Source organism: Tachypleus tridentatus, unplaced genomic scaffold (assembly GCF_004210375.1).
Source record: "Tachypleus tridentatus isolate NWPU-2018 unplaced genomic scaffold, ASM421037v1 Hic_cluster_2, whole genome shotgun sequence".
Taxonomy (NCBI): Eukaryota; Metazoa; Arthropoda; class Merostomata; order Xiphosura; family Limulidae; genus Tachypleus; species Tachypleus tridentatus.
In genome coordinates, this window is record NW_027467782.1 from 43,714,888 (window position 1) to 43,732,633 (window position 17,746).

The window sequence follows — 17,746 nt, forward strand, 5'->3', positions numbered from 1 at the left end:
ACGTTTGGGTAATTATTAATGATCGACTACACGTCATCAGGTAAAGAGGTTGGGAAAAAGATGGTAGGTAGCGTTATGATAGTTCAACTGGGTAACCTGCCTTGTCACTGTTCGTATTCAAACCTTCATATTCAACGAGCAACATTGTTCAACACTTCCCAATAATTCACAATTGGCTTCTCACAATATTAATCCATACAATGTAAATTCACCTCTAGCGAGACGAAGGAAGATTGCTTACTCGTCGATTCCTCTGATGATTAATTATTTGTTTATAAATTCTTATAATTAAAACAGCTCCCACGCAGATATGTTCAAATGTATTCTTAAGACGGCTCGTATGATTAGTACTACTTTAATTAAAATAAAGTACAGAACAACGTTTCTCATAGGTTTCACATATAGGTTCAGTTTCAGTGTTTCGGTAGTCAACAGCTCAAGAGACAGCAGCAGAGTCATCAACAAGCTCTCCTTCCTTCACCTTATTTTCACAGCTTCTCCTGAAGTCTCGAGACAATCACCCTAGTTACCTTATTACCACTCCTTCTCCCCTCACCCACGATAATTCTCTAAAGTTAGATGCTACTTAATTTTAACTCACGTAGTAGGGTGAAGAGAAATTTATGTTTCTGACCGCTTCTGGTTACATTTCAATATCCTTCGGAAATTTAAATTAACCCAAATTCTAACCATGGATATAGAAGACTTTGAATTTCAGAATCAACTTATTTTTCTTTCAACGGGCCTCCTGTTTCCAACTCTGCGCTGTTTCAGGTTTTCCCCGTTCCTTCACAATTAAACATAATGTGTTTAATGTAATTCACCAACCATACTTGTTAACCAGTCTCTGATACTTCAACAGCATTAAGTCACACATTATTTCATCAAATAACTTTACAGCCTTGTTAGTTCTTCAACCACATTTTTGTTAGCAGAGCAAAGGGAAAGTTAAACTTCTGACTGCCCCCGTTTGCCTTTCAAGTTCTCCTATCAGGTAATTTTGTCTTGGTTTTTTTGCTAGGTCCTCAGATTGCGACATCCTGACGGGTCGGTGAGGAGCTTTATTTGTAGGATCGTTCCATAAAATAGGGTACCATAACTGCGAAAGTCTTAGCAAAGGCTAAGAACTACTTGTAACACATCAACAAACATTTTTTGATGTGTCTACACCATAAATACAACACATAACTTCTTGTGAGGCATTATAAGCTATTCATGCTGTACACCAGTGCAGATAGCGCGCACACACATCTTCGAGCTAAACATTCTTTGTACAAGTATACACTGTGCGAGCTAAACATTCTTTGTACAAGTATACACTGTAACGTTTGTAAACGTCTGAGGAGTGTTCGTGTTTTTTTCTTAATTTTGCGCAAAGCTGCATGAGGGCTATCTGCGCTGACCGTCCTTAAATAGGTATTTCATGTTTATTGGCACAAAGCTACTAGGCTAACTGTGCCAAACAAATTGTAGTATACTATAATGGTACATGGAAATGAATGTTACAACAGGTAAAATTAAGACCTGCCAGGAATACTGAAGTATTAAGTTCAAACTTCCTGTCAGTCACCTGAAGTTGATCTTTCCAGTCCTGGGTTCAGGTCAAAATAAAATGTGTAAAAGAAATCATGCTAAAACAGTGTATAGTCCAATAAAAACCTTTAAAAAAAGACCAATGACTCTTAAAAATGTAAAAACATGAGTGAGGCAGCCAGTATCACCTATGACATTGGCTAATGTCAAGGGCAAACCTACCTTAAAAGTATGTTTAAAATGGCGGCGTCGTTCTTGGCCGTAACAACGGCACGATAGTAAAATGTGTACGGTTGTGACCTGAGTGACACACAGACTTCACACTGGTGCATCAGTACCAGATAAAAGGAAGATGAGTGACAAAAACTGTGACCAATGCATAGCCTACCCAAACCAACTTCCTCCCTTTACAGAAACAAGATGGTTAAAGAACTAAAGAAGGCTTGATTTGAAAAAAGCTTATTATTTCGTTGCTCACTCCAGGTCCACTGTCAACTGGTGCATAGTCGGGTTTCAATAACTGGACCACAGTCCATGTATGGAACAGGGACGGTGATGATAGAGCCAGAACAGATGGACTTTGCCGCTCTCTGATCTAGCTCATTCCCACGAATATCAACATGACCTGGTATCCAAAAAAATGGACAGAGATAGATGACAGAGATGGGTCAGTTCGTTTTGGATATTAATAAGAATAGGATAATAACTAACATGAAATGATGTCAGGGCCAATAGAAAGTTTAATGAATCAGTATAGATCGTATAATTCGTATATTGCATAGTTTCAATGTGATTCAGGGCAAGAGAAATGGCACACAATTCGGCAGTGAACACAAAAATTGTAGAGAGAATTCTGTGTGCTACGACCGAACTGTAACAAACCATGGCAGAACCTACAGAGTCACCTGATTTTAAACCATCTGTATATATGGGAATGGATGGACTGTTTGAAATATGTTCAGCAAATAAAGAGCGATATTTCCAACAGGTCACAGTTGAGGATGGTAATTAGCCATGATGGAAGAGACCGAACTGTTGATACTGCTATGCTTTTCAAAGATATATCCAGTTAATCTGATTGAGCCTGGATACGAAGGCTAAAAGAAACAATGGTAGATTTTCTATCATAGAAAAGTGTGCCCCACTGAGAATGGAAAACATAACCCCAAGTAGGATGCTATGGTAAAGAGCAAAGTTCTGAAGCATTCATAAGAGACAGTAGCAAATGGCGAATATACAGAGAGGGTTCATGGGATTCCACATCCAAACTTTGGACTGGAGAAGTACGAAAGGCCCCAGTGCAAAGTCGAAGTCCCTGATGGTGGGTAGGATCCAGTATTTTCAGTGCTGAGGTTCCGGGAGAACCATAAACCCATAGTCAAGTTTGAATCAGATAAGAGATAAGGACACAATAAATTTTAAGCATGGAGTATCAACCTACTCCCCAAGAGGTGGAAGTGAGGACACAGAGGATGTTCAGTGCTCTTAAACATTTGACACGAAGTTGTTTTATATGGGAAATAAAGTTTAATTTGCAGTCAAATATAAGACTTAAGAACAAGGACGATAGGAAGCACATCTTCATCAATACAAAGTTCTGGATAAACACCCTGTTGGCAGCAGAAATGTACACAAACGGTTTTAGATAGAGAAAGTTGAAAACCATTTGCTGTGGTTCACTTAAGTATATGATTGATTTATGAGATGTGAAAGTCATCAACGAAAAGATCATTTGCAATTGTAGGGGGTAACTGTTCACTATTGGCATTAAGCTTTATAATGAAAAGTGTGACACTCAGAACACAGCCCTTGGGGACTTCAAGTTCCTGTGGTAAAAACAGGAAAGTGTTGAGATTATATTGAACTAGAATCGGTGGTTAAGTAAAACATACTTCTGGTTTCAATGCTGTTTATCTAAGTTAATTTCGAGCTGAATGTAATACGTAAGAATTTTGCTACTTGCGAGAGAATCCCATCCAGATATAACTCTGGTATTATTATTCTTGTTTTACGTGATTTTATGCGAGGGTTTTTCTAGTGTTATGTTTATCACAAATTACGAACCTGTAAAAATACTTGTACAGTTGAAAATTATCTTATGTAAATAAGTTCAAGTGAGTTATGTAATGGATTTAATATTATACATTTATTTTAATATCGATGTTTGATTTAGTTAGCTATATGTTTAGAAATGCAAGCAACTTATATTGTTAAATATGTAATGCAAAGTCCTGCCTGTTCTCTTAATTTGTAGAAGATTCTCGAATGTAAGAATTAACAATATATGTTTTACACTGTTGCCAACTGAACTTTTAAGATTCTCGCCTAACGTTTATAAAGCGACACGCGGAGAGTCAGTTTAATATTACTGGATTGATACGTTTGGTATACTATGAGCATCGGTAGCTATAATTGTGATTAACACTTATTATTCTGGAAAATGCGGATACTTGACCAGGAACCTTTACAGATTTTTAACATTACAAACCGCTAAACTTTAGAGAATTAACTTCAGAAGTTAATATTTTTACGAAAACAATGCCTGTCTTCGTCACTGAAAAACACACGTGTGAGAAGCGAGAGAGACAGCTTACCCGTTAAGCGAAGTGTACCGATATTAACATAGAATTAATTCGTTTTCGTGAACCGTTGATAAAATATTCATTTTCAGACCAGATGAAAGATTCAGTATTGCTTGTAAAACTTTTGTATATAAATCAATATTTGTAATAACTAATATTATAAATTAGTTGGTTTGAATTTCGAGCAAAGCTACACGAGCGCCATCTGCGCTACCCGTCCATAATGTTGTAGTGTAAGACTAGAGGGAAGGTACCTAGTCATCATTCCAATGCCAACTCTTGTGCAGCTATTTTACCAATGAATAGTGGGATTGATCGTAACATTATAACGTCCCCACGTTTAAGAGGGCGAGCATGTTTATTGCGACGGGGATTCAAACCCGCCACCCTCAGATTATGAGTCGAGTGCCTTATCCACCTGGCCATGCCAGCCCCTTATAAATTGTATCATTGTTGGTACATTAAAATACACTTGTGCCATGAAAGAAAATTTTAAGTATCAATCTTGTTGGCAAACACAATAAATCTGATAAATATCAATATTCAATTAACTTTTAAATTAAAATTTATTGATAAATAAATGTATTTACTAGAATATTCTTCATTTTTTGGATCATTTGTTACTATGCCTGTATATATGAGGCTTTACATGCTAAAAATGACAGTTAAAATACAATTGTGCAGTTGAGTAAAATCCTGAGTTAAAACTCTGTTTTTATTAATGACACGTCTTGTGTTTTTAAACATTAATCTTAATTCTCCATTTATTGTAACACTGTTCGATTTGTGGTTTTATATATTGTATGTTGCCGTTGTTGAGTTTGGAGCATACTTCCAGATAGCAATGTCATCTGTGAACTGTGAACAGAAGGTATGTTTTGAATTTTTAAAAGTGGTATGTTGCTGACAGAGATGATAAAAACGGTAAGGCCAAATACTTTTCCCCAAGCGACGCCCGCCTCCGTTGTGCAGCACTTGGAGTAGCTTTACCCAGCATTAGCTCTGATGATCCTATCTTCCAGTTTGGTTTGGTTTATTTTGAATTTCGCGCAGAGATACACGAGGTTTCTAATGGAGCAGTGTAAGACTAGAGGAAAGGCAACTAGTCATCAACACCCACCGCCAACTCTTGGGCTACTATTTTACCAAGTAATAGCGGGTTTAACCGTTACATTATAATTCCCCACAACTGAAATGGCGAGCATGTTTAGTGTGACGGGGATTCAATCGAGTAAGTTAGAAATCTAGTGAATGATTTCTTTAGGGAGTCACATTCTGGACAGTTTGTATCTGAATCCATTATGCCACATTATGCCCACTGTGTTCTAAACTAATTTAACTACACTGTGTAGACTTTGACAAAAATATCCAACAGTTTAAAGCTCTGGATACAAGTGTGGTGACTAATCACACTGTATTGTGATAACAGAGTAGGAGAAATAATTTGTCATATCATATTGTGTTCTAAATGTAAATGAACCAGACTGTGTGGATTTTAACAACAACAAAAAAGACAGTTAGCTAAAACTCTGGATACAACTATGATAACCAACAACATAAAAAAGATTTGTATACATGTTTGATTTGTTTCAATTATATTATTTTAGAACAGTAGACTGTGTGCTGTTTGCTTTTGCTGAAATTTATTGCCAACGAGTTACATACATTTAAAAAACAGAATCCAGCCCACACATGCATAAAACCTGACAGTGTTACTGTACAGTTTCATATTTACTGGATGGTTAACTGCCACAACCTGATTATTGCATTTATAAAATATCAATAGATTGTAGAATCAGTCAGTGGTCAAATAATGTGTTGTTGTTCCAATGGAGAGAGTAATTTTGCAGACAGAAGCACTCTTCCTTATTGAGAAATAAATTAATGAGTTTTCTCATTTCAACTTAGACCTAGAACAATTCAATTGTTATATTTATTTTTTGTCATTTCTTAGAATTTTAACTGACAAAAATTAAGAGGCTGTGATTTACATAGAACATAGGGTACATGGGTCATTCTGATGCTCATTGGATTTACTTGATTAATCATTCCAATGTATCATTTGATTCTGTGTTAATAGTTAATATATATACACAGGCTCTAACCCCTGATTTCTTTTCTGCCATTTTATTGTTATGAAAGTTGATGTAGAAACATGATCAGGTTAAAAACCAGTCAGTATTTGAACAACAAGTGACAACTGTAATTTGTTTATGAAAATAAACTTGTAAATAACAAGCTACAGACCAAGTTTTTCAAGTCCACTGAAGTTGAAACTTAAACTTTACGTTCTTCAGAAGTTCGAAGTAGTGGATCTTTTTCACTTTGGTTCTCATATCCATAAGGTTTGTCAGGGTTGTCACCGTAGACTATCTGAAAGGCTGTAAAAAAAAAAAAAAAAAAGATAGATCTGTTACAATGTTTTTTGTTATCTGTTAATTTAGGATATTAGTGATGAATAAAGGTCAATAAATTAAAACCAATAAAACAACTATAATTTCTTCCCTAAGATTGGTTGGTTTAAAACAAACAAACAATTACTTGGACGTGTTTATTACCTAACTTTTGTGTTTGAAAAATGTGGGCAGGTTACACACAAATTTACCTCCATTAAACTCTAATACCACACTCAACTATATTTCACTGAATCTCTGTCTGAACTAAGAAAAAAGTCTTTATAGCACATGTAATAAACATCATGAATACACAGTACTAATAAGAGCTACTTTTCGACTGGAAATAAAATGAAAGAATATACTTGAAAGTTTGAAAACCACTCAAGACTTCATAAAACAATCTTTTTTTTCTACTCAAAATATTAATGCACACATTACTGTAATTCCCGAAGAAGTAAGTTTGTTTCATATTTATGTGAGATAAAAATGTATACAATACTGTAATGAAAGTGACAGTAGTGCATTTGGTATCCATTTCATTAAAAAGTTTTCTACTGTTTTCATTTTCAACCACAGAATTGTTATGAAATATAAAATATGGAATATTTGAAATATAACTCTGTAAGATATAATGCTAAGCAGAGTGTATAGATATATACAGCAATGCTATTACACTAAAAAGATGAAAGGTCTCTTGTGTTGTTTCAATACCAGTGTTGATATATTTTTGATCTGATATTGTGGTATTTTCAGCTAAAACCATTTCCAAAAAAAGTAAATCAGATAGGCCCTCTATATAACATGAAGTTTGGCAAGATATACTGTAAAGTAATACTGAGTGCCTTCACAGAAAACTGAGTTTGTGCTACAAAATTGACTAAACACAATATTTATTATATACTAAAATAACTTTTATTCGTACAATACAAAATAACTGTGTGTGTGTGAAGTTATATTTTTGGAATGATGGATAGTTGCTTTTAGTGAAGAGGTGGATAGATCAGGCTGGTTACATTCTCTCAAGAATTAGTTCCAGGTTGACCACATAACAAAATATAATATTCCAGAATGACTGAGCTGAATATGTAACATAAAATTATCCAGAGTTCCTAGTGTTACCCATTTGATCGGTTATTCCAACTGAAACGTAAAGGAAGTTGTAATCTTGAGATATCCTGATCATAGCTGTATATGTAACATACAATTACCCAGGGTTCCTAGTGTTACCCATTTGACTGGTTATTCCCATTAAAAAGTAAAGGTTGTAATTTTGAAACATCTTGATCATAGCTGAATATTAACATAAAATACACAAAGTTCCTTGTGTTACTCATTTGATTGATTATTCATATTTAAAAGTAAAGGAGGTTGTAATCTTGAGACATCCTGATCTTAGCTGAATATGTAACATACCATTACCCAGGGTTCCTAGTGTTACCCATTTGACTGGTTATTCCTCTTTAAATGTAAAGGAGGTTGTAATCTTGAGACATCCTGATCTTAGCTGAATATGTAACATATAATTACCCAGAGTTCCCAGTGTTACCCATTTGATTGGTTATTCATATTTAAAAGTAAAGGAGGTTGTAATCTTGAGACATCCTGATCTTAGCTGAATATGTAACATATAATTACCCAGAGTTTCCAGTGTTACCCATTTGATTGGTTATTCATATTTAAAAGTAAAGGAGGTTGTAATCTTGAGACATCCTGATCTCAGCTGAATATGTAACATATAATTACCCAGAGTTCCCAGTGTTACCCATTTGATTGGTTATTCATATTTAAAAGTAAAGGAGGTTGTAATCTTGAGACATCCTGATCTCAGCTGAATATGTAACATATAATTACCCAGAGTTCCCAGTGTTACCCATTTGATTGGTTATTCATATTTAAAAGTAAAGGAGGTTGTAATCTTGAGACATCCTGATCTCAGCTGAATATGTAACATATAATTACCCAGAGTTCCCAGTGTTGCCCATTTGATTGGTTATTCATATTTAAAAGTAAAGGAGGTTGTAATCTTGAGACATCCTGATCTTAGCTGAATATGTAACATATAATTACCCAGTGTTTCCAGTGTTACCCATTTGATTGGTTATTCATATTTAAAAGTAAAGGAGGTTGTAATCTTGAGACATCCTGATCTTAGCTGAATATGTAACATATAATTACCCAGAGTTCCCAGTGTTACCCATTTGATTGGTTATTCATATTTAAAAGTAAAGGAGGTTGTAATCTTGAGACATCCTGATCTCAGCTGAATATGTAACATATAATTACCCAGAGTTCCCAGTGTTACCCATTTGATTGGTTATTCATATTTAAAAGTAAAGGAGGTTGTAATCTTGAGACATCCTGATCTCAGCTGAATATGTAACATATAATTACCCAGAGTTCCCAGTGTTACCCATTTGATTGGTTATTCATATTTAAAAGTAAAGGAGGTTGTAATCTTGAGACATCCTGATCTCAGCTGAATATGTAACATATAATTACCCAGAGTTCCCAGTGTTACCCATTTGATTGGTTATTCATATTTAAAAGTAAAGGAGGTTGTAATCTTGAGACATCCTGATCTCAGCTGAATATGTAACATATAATTACCCAGAGTTCCCAGTGTTACCCATTTGATTGGTTATTCATATTTAAAAGTAAAGGAGGTTGTAATCTTGAGACATCCTGATCTCAGCTGAATATGTAACATATAATTACCCAGAGTTCCCATGTTAATTTGATTGGTTATTCATATTTAAAAGTAAAGGAGGTTGTAATCTTGAGACATCCTGATCTCAGCTGAATATGTAACATATAATTACCCAGAGTTCCCAGTGTTACCCATTTGATTGGTTATTCATATTTAAAAGTAAAGGAGGTTGTAATCTTGAGACATCCTGATCTCAGCTGAATATGTAACATATAATTACCCAGAGTTCCCAGTGTTACCCATTTGATTGGTTATTCATATTTAAAAGTAAAGGAGGTTGTAATCTTGAGACATCCTGATCTCAGCTGAATATGTAACATATAATTACCCAGAGTTCCCAGTGTTACCCATTTGATTGGTTATTCATATTTAAAAGTAAAGGAGGTTGTAATCTTGAGACATCCTGATCTCAGCTGAATATGTAACATATAATTACCCAGAGTTCCCAGTGTTGCCCATTTGATTGGTTATTCATATTTAAAAGTAAAGGAGGTTGTAATCTTGAGACATCCTGATCTTAGCTGAATATGTAACATATAATTACCCAGTGTTTCCAGTGTTACCCATTTGATTGGTTATTCATATTTAAAAGTAAAGGAGGTTGTAATCTTGAGACATCCTGATCTTAGCTGAATATGTAACATATAATTACCCAGAGTTCCCAGTGTTACCCATTTGATTGGTTATTCATATTTAAAAGTAAAGGAGGTTGTAATCTTGAGACATCCTGATCTCAGCTGAATATGTAACATATAATTACCCAGAGTTTCCAGTGTTACCCATTTGACTGGTTATTCATATTTAAAAGTAAAGGAGGTTGTAATCTTGAGACATCCTGATCTCAGCTGAATATGTAACATACAATTACCCAGGGTTCCTAGTGTTACCCATTTGATTGGTTATTCATATTTAAAAGTAAAGGAGGTTGTAATCTTGAGACATCCTGATCTTAGCTGAATATGTAACATATAATTACCCAGAGTTTCCAGTGTTACCCATTTGATTGGTTATTCATATTTAAAAGTAAAGGAGGTTGTAATCTTGAGACATCCTGATCTTAGCTGAATATGTAACATATAATTACCCAGAGTTTCCAGTGTTACCCATTTGATTGGTTATTCATATTTAAAAGTAAAGGAGGTTGTAATCTTGAGACATCCTGATCTTAGCTGAATATGTAACATATAATTACCCAGAGTTTCCAGTGTTACCCATTTGATTGGTTATTCATATTTAAAAGTAAAGGAGGTTGTAATCTTGAGACATCCTGATCTTAGCTGAATATGTAACATATAATTACCCAGTGTTTCCAGTGTTACCCATTTGATTGGTTATTCATATTTAAAAGTAAAGGAGGTTGTAATCTTGAGACATCCTGATCTTAGCTGAATATGTAACATATAATTACCCAGAGTTCCCAGTGTTACCCATTTGATTGGTTATTCATATTTAAAAGTAAAGGAGGGTGTAATCTTGAGACATCCTGATCTCAACTGAATACTCAAGTCATACCATCCATATATTTTGAAGGATGCATAAGAAGAAAAGTAAGCAGGATTAAAACAACTTAATGTTCTTCTTGTCCACATGTCATGTGAAAACTTCAAGTTTACCTACGTAATGCAAAATGTTGAACAATTCATGTATGAAATAAAGAGGTAGAAAATGCATAGTATACATGAATTCCACATTATTAGGAAATGTGTTTTATATTGAAATGAAAACAATGCCGAGTATTTTGTGTTGTATCTTTACCCCAATATCTTTATGCCTGGCAACGGTCAGTTGCAAACTCTCTTTGTTAACCTAAAGATGACCTAAGAAGGTCAAAACGTTCTTTTGTAGTTTATTTTAATCAAAAGTTTTAATACCCATACCAGCTGTCTGGATAAAACATTTTTACTTCAAGTGGGTTTCTCATCATCACAAATTTACCCAAATTCGAAGTGCATTTCATATTTCAATGCTAGCAGCATGGAGTCTATTATGTGTTTTATCACTACTACTAATTGTGAAAGTCTGTGCTGCTATCAAGAAATATTTTATATTGCAACACTAAGAACAAACACCATATCATGAGTTGTACGTGTAAGTTATATTGGAAATGGTATGATGAATTTTTATATTTTGATACTTATAGTGTCATGATGTATTTGGTTTAATTATCAGTTTAAATTCTTCAATTTTATCAATTCTGTTGTGTTAAAACTAAATTATTCCCAACTTACCCTCTTTTTTTACCTTTGTTTTCAACTGCACTGGAATCATCATTAGTAGCACTATAGTACTGAAAACAGTAATTCCTCCAACACCATAACAAAGTGTATTTTTGTAGAACCAAGTGCAGTTATTACACATAAGTCTAAAAGATTAGACATTGGAAATTGATAACGTATCTTATTTATTCACATAAACAAAGAAACATAACAAAACCTTAGCCTTTACTATCCCAAAAGTTCTAAGATTTGTTAGAGGGACACCAACCATTCTAACCTTACATATATCTTTGATCCTCATTATCATATATCACCAAAATATGCATATTGACACATAAAAAACTCATATCTAAAATAATCTTATTTTATAAATCATGAACAATTCCATTAAAATATTTCCTTATGCAATGTAAATACACCAACAAGTAACATAAACATTCCCACAAGGATCTAATCATTCAAAGTGTATAAGTTTTCATAAGAATATTATCTTGTGCAACACAATGACAAATGTGTGTCATTTAATCTGGGAGGTTCATTAATTTTACCTGCTGCAAATAAACCTAAATTATTGTAATGATTACTATTATTGAGTGGGTACTTTCTGAGTGTTTACATAATAGAAGAATGCAACGTTCACTCCACTTAATGATAAGAAAAGCATTTTATATTTCCAACTGTAAGTTTTACATTTCTACAACACAGTTATACATCACAGACTAACTTCACAAATAATGATAAAAAAGTCATTACTTGCTAATATCTGATGCATCTACAATACTTTCCATATCTCTGTTAGTTCACTAAAAACAAACTGAAACTTTACACTTCCCAGTTGACTATATCTCTCGTGATCACAACAGTTTACCTTAGGTCTGGATCAACTTTATGCTTTGTTCTACTTTGGGTTGGATGTTTTAATTATCTTGCACTTCCACTCTTCTCAACATTGGAAGTTTAACATCTAGTGGTATGTCATGTATTGCACAAGGATTTCTTGATCTCATATAATAATAATAATAAAACTATTCAAATCTAAAGATAGTCTAACATTACATGTGTTTCTGAATGAAGTCTATTCCTAATATGTATCATTCCTCAATGTCAATCACCATTACATCAATTTGTGTAGATAAGTTTCCCACAGTGAGAATGACTCCCACTTTCCTCTTATTGGAACCTCATGCATGTCAGAACCCAAACAAGCAGTTTCCTAACCTTCATTATCAGAGAAGATCAAATAATGTCAACTGTTGAACCAGTATTAATCAAGATATTTTGAGAATTTCCATAAATTAATCCATTAATTTGGGAACTGGTTTCTTCAGATAACAAATTTCTTAATTTAATTAGAACAAATGAAATTTTCTTGACTGACTTTCACTTTTTGAGTTCAGCTAATTTCTGTTGCCAAAGGTCTGATTAGCTCTCCTTTTCCTTTGGTGTGGAGAGATTCTGTGGTTCATTCTTAGGGTATCATCTCATGGGTTTATTATCATACTAATAGATGCTATTGAATAGATGCTAATTTCCCCTAAAATTAGTGAGGAATGAATATAAAATGGGCATTTAATCTCATCCTTTGGAATGGTGTACAAGCTGTGATGGTGTGCAAGCTATGAAATTTTCTTCCAAAAATAAATACTCTTATTCTTATTGGTGTTTTTCACTGCCCATTCAGTACACATAAAGGTTAATGGATTAATGTTAATATTGATATGAAATTTTAGGGAATTGCAAAATAATTAAATTTTCTTGTAACGTATCTTTGAAAATAAACAATTTGATACACTTTTTATTTCTACATTAAACAGTTCAGGAGATACAAAATATTATAGACAGATACATAAACACACACTTGGCTGTTAGATACAAAGATATTGGTCTGTCACAGTTTCATCAGTATTGTCCATGATTTTAACATAAAAATGGCAGTTTATTCTTAAGTTGCAAATAAAATGATACAAAAAAATGTAATTTGCCCTTCTTATTAATACAAGAAAATATATGGTAGGTAATCAATCACTTAAATCATTTATTCTACCTACCCTTGTATAAAATGTACGAGACTACTACATATCAGATATAGATGTGATGGGTGTAATTGTCACTTTTCCTGTTTTTTATATATTTAGAAAGTAGAGGCATTTGATGGTTATTCATCCAAGATTAGATTAGAAAGTTATGATATTATAAAAAAATACGAATATGGAGCACTACATTGTGAATCAATTAAAACGTGAAATCTTACCATGGCAAAAGTCAAGAAAAGATGGAAAATTGTTATTTATAACAAGAAACAACATAATGAAAACAGTAAGCACAATACTTGCAAGGTAAGTTGCTAATTGCCTATCTCAGAGGAGTTGGGAAGTAATCTGAGTGTCGCGAGTTCAAATCCCTGTCACACCAAACATGCTCGCCCTCTCAGCATGTGCACGTTTTACTGACATCACAACAGTTTAAGTTTCAACATTAAATGTTTCTTATGTAACGCCATTTTAGTGTCTTTCAGGAATATAAGGATTATAATTTCTACTATAATACGAAGGTTGCGTATGCTATTTTAAAATGATTAGCCTCACTATGTCTGGTCATGCTCTATCTGACGACTGTGCATATTGATAACAGCCTTCTGATGTGGTATACACTGCAATATACTCAATCATACGGCAATCATTTCCAAAGTTCACTGGTCCCACTTCCAGGTTTTCCATAAGTTATACAGTGAATGTAGATTGTGGTTTTCCAGCACCTGCTTCAGCAGTGTGATTATACAAAACCCCTTGTGTGTTGACATAACGACTTTACCAACATGTCTTTGTATGGAACAGTGCGAATACCCATCCCAGCTGCTTTAAGATATGATACTTGTTTGTTTGTTTTGGAATTTCGCACAAAGCTACTCGAGGGCTATCTGTGCTAGCCGTCCCTAATTTAGGAGTGTAAGACTAGAGGGAAGGCAGCTAGTCATCACCACCCACTGCCAACTCTTGGGCTACTCTTTTAACAACGAAAAGTGAGATTGACAGTCACATTATAACCCCCCCCCCACGGCTGGGAGGGCGAGCATGTTTGGCGCGACTCGGGCGCGAACACGCGACCCTCAGATTACAAAGCGCACGCCTTAACGCGCTAGGCTATGCCAGGCCCAAAGATATGATACAGTTGAAGGAGAAAGTCGTAGAAGTAACTTCTGCATATGCGATTTCTGTCACTTTTCTTGTTTGTTTGTTTGTTTTGAATTTCGCACAAAGCTACTCGAGGGCTATCTGTGCTAGCCGTCCCTAATTTAGCAGTGTAAGACTAGAGGGAATGCAGTTAGTCATCACCACTCACCGCCAACTCTTGGACTACTCTTTTACCAACGAATAGTGGCATTGACCGTCACTTTATAACGCCCCCACAGCTGGGAGGGCGAGCATGATTGGCGCGAACCCGCGACCCTCAGATTACGAAGCGCACGCCTTAACGCGCTAGGCCATGCCAGTCCCACGTCACTTTTCTAAATGGACATCATTCTTGAATATGGTGTGTACTGTTATTTTTGACATTTGTTATGAGACTTTGCTTTCCATGGATGGTTAATATTTGTTCCATGTTTCTTTTTGAATAGTCCTGGTGCTCCAAGTTCATAAATATTCCTTTGTTTTCGAAAGGCGCCGAGTGCATGTTCTTGTCATGGAAGTTGTAAATACCAGACCTGAACACATCTTTGTGATCTGAATATATCAATATTTTTCGCCTGCAACATGTGCTAACTAAAAGATTATAGTTTAGATGACATCACACAACCTGTGAAAAGGCAAAAAAAAAAAAAAATGCCAAAATACATTTGCAATTGATGCTGTTGTACTGCGATATCACATTGGTTGTGGTAGTCACGTGATATTCTGATTTGTATATTCAAAATAAACTTAAAATAACTCAACATTCTGTTCACTAATTTTCTATACTACACAGTATGATACTTTCTGAGCCTTACTGGAGTTGTTTATTACAAGAAGAATTGGTTTTGGTTTGTTCTGAATTTCACGCACAGCTGCTCAAGGGCTATCTGCGCTAGTCGCCCCTAATTTAACAGTGTACGGCTAGAGGGAAGGCAGCTAGTCATCGTCACCCACCGCCAACTCTTGGACTACTCTTTTACCAACGAATGGTGGGATTGGCCGTTACGTTATAACGCTCTCACGGCTGAAAGGGCGAGCATGTTTGGTGCGACGGGAATTCGAACCCGCGACCCTCAGATTACGAGTCGAGTACCTTATCCACCTGGCCATGCCGGGCCAATGAACATTTACCATGTTATGTGTACAAGCAGTAAATCTCCTCAAGGGAAGAAGTGCTTTCCAAATATGTGTTTACAAAAAAATTAATTTTTAAGTATCAGCTAAATATGACGTATTGACTTGAAATTGATTCATACGGAAACAATCTACTATACCGTACGTATCAGTAATCACCTTATATGGGCGAAAGTGCTGCTGGGTAGAATCTGGACTACAACCCGCAAAAAGGTTCCTCTTTTGTTTTAGTTTATTCTGACGAAAAACACTTTTGTTACGTAATATATTCTTTAAAGTATAAAATACTTCTTATACGAATAATTTTCTAAATAATAAATTTCAAATTCATACTTGTATTTAAAAAAAACATATCTTGAATGTTATATTAACTTCTTCTGTGGCATAAAGGAAACAATTACGACTTCATCTTACTTGAAAATGTACGCAAAATTAGATGTGTTTGTTAGTTTTCCAATTTCGCGCAAAGCTACTCGAGGGCTTTCTGCGCCAGTTGTCCATAATTTAGCAGTGTAAGAGTAGAGAGAAGGCAGTTTGTCATCACCACCCACCGCCAACTCTTGGGTTACTCTTTTACCAACGAATAGTGGAATTGACCGTCACGTTATACGCTCCTTAGGCTGAAAGGGCGAGTATGTTTGGTGCGACGGGGATGTTAATCCGTGACCCTCTACGAATCGAACGCCTTAATCCACCTGGCTACGATAGGCCACGCAAAATTGGAGCGTATTGACAATTTATAGTCTATATATTAACTTATTTAAATCACTGAAAAATTTAACCGAAATAAATAATTTATAAATAAGCTAGCGTTTCGTTTGTTTGTTTTGGAATTTCGCACAAAGCTACTCGAGGGCTATCTGTGCTAGCCGTCCCTAATTTAGCAGTGTTAGACTAGAGGGAAGGCAGTTAGTCATCACCACCCACCGCCAACTCTTGGGCTACTCTTTTTACCCACGAATAGTGGGATTGACCGTCACATTATACGCCCCCACGGCTGGGAGGGCGAGCATGTTCAGCGCGACGCGGGCGCGAACCCGCGACTTTCGGATTACGAGTCGCATGCCTTACGCGCTTGGCCATGCCAGGCCTGCGTTTCGTACTTACTATTTTATAAATTAAAATGTACAATAAGAAAATGAAATATAATAATGAATTTGCGCTCGTTTGTTACCTAGCGATTGTCAAGTGATGTGCAGGTGCTTGGAGCACTATATTCAATGATACTGTTATTATTTGTATGCATAATATTTCTTGAAGTGTCACCATTGAGCTTTGAAAATGGATTCAAAAGATAATAGGAAAGATTGTAACTATATCATTGAAAGCTTATTAGTAAACAAGTGTGGTACAAAGTGTTTTAGTGATAAAGAAAATATCATCAGAAATGATAGGTTGTAGCTGGCTTTAAGTCTGACTGGAAGAACAAAGCAGTGTGCTCGAAAATTCAATGTAAACCAACGTGACAGAACATCTTAGATAAATGCTTGTCCAAACTTACAGAAACGTTTCTGCTTATTGTTTAACAGTGAATTTTGGATATGGAACTCAAGTGGATCTGATGATTTAATTAATATACATGAAGATTCTTCAACTCATATACACTGGTGGCCAAAATCTTAAAGCCAATGAATATAAAGAAAAAATATGCATTTTTCTTTGTTAGACTCAATCACTTATTTGACTAGAGCTTCGAAAGATGAAAGAAAGGGAAAATAAAAATAAAATACTTTTTCAGCATTTATAAGGAACGTGTGAACACTATGAAAATAGCCTAAATACAAGCTGGTCAAAAGTTTAACACTATACCAAAATGAAGTCCTAAACAAGGTAAGAAATGCCCAACAAGGCCACAGTAGTGTGTTGCACGGCTGTCATTGCGAATAGCTTCAAACCTTCGCTTTGGCATGGTCCATATAAGCATTTGCAGAAGGCTGGCTGGAATGTTATTCCAAGTGGTGAAGATGGCTTCACGAAGATCATGCACTGTTTGGAATTGACGTCCATT

At 35.1% G+C, this 17,746-nt stretch overlaps 1 protein-coding gene across 2 annotated transcripts in view; it reads right to left on the reverse strand.

Moving 5' to 3' along the window:
• Positions 1–17,746, reverse strand: part of LOC143243067 (solute carrier family 22 member 3-like) — a 136,908-nt gene that overhangs the window by 108,262 nt on the left and 10,900 nt on the right. The window contains exon 4 of one of the 2 annotated variants that reach the window (XM_076486802.1): positions 6,112–6,496. The exons of the other annotated variant lie outside the window; for it this stretch is intronic. Within the exon in view, the coding sequence (XP_076342917.1) occupies positions 6,485–6,496 (12 nt within the window). The 3' untranslated portion in view covers positions 6,112–6,484. Of the gene's footprint in view, positions 1–6,111; positions 6,497–17,746 lie in introns of those variants that run through there. 2 annotated transcript variants of the gene reach the window in all.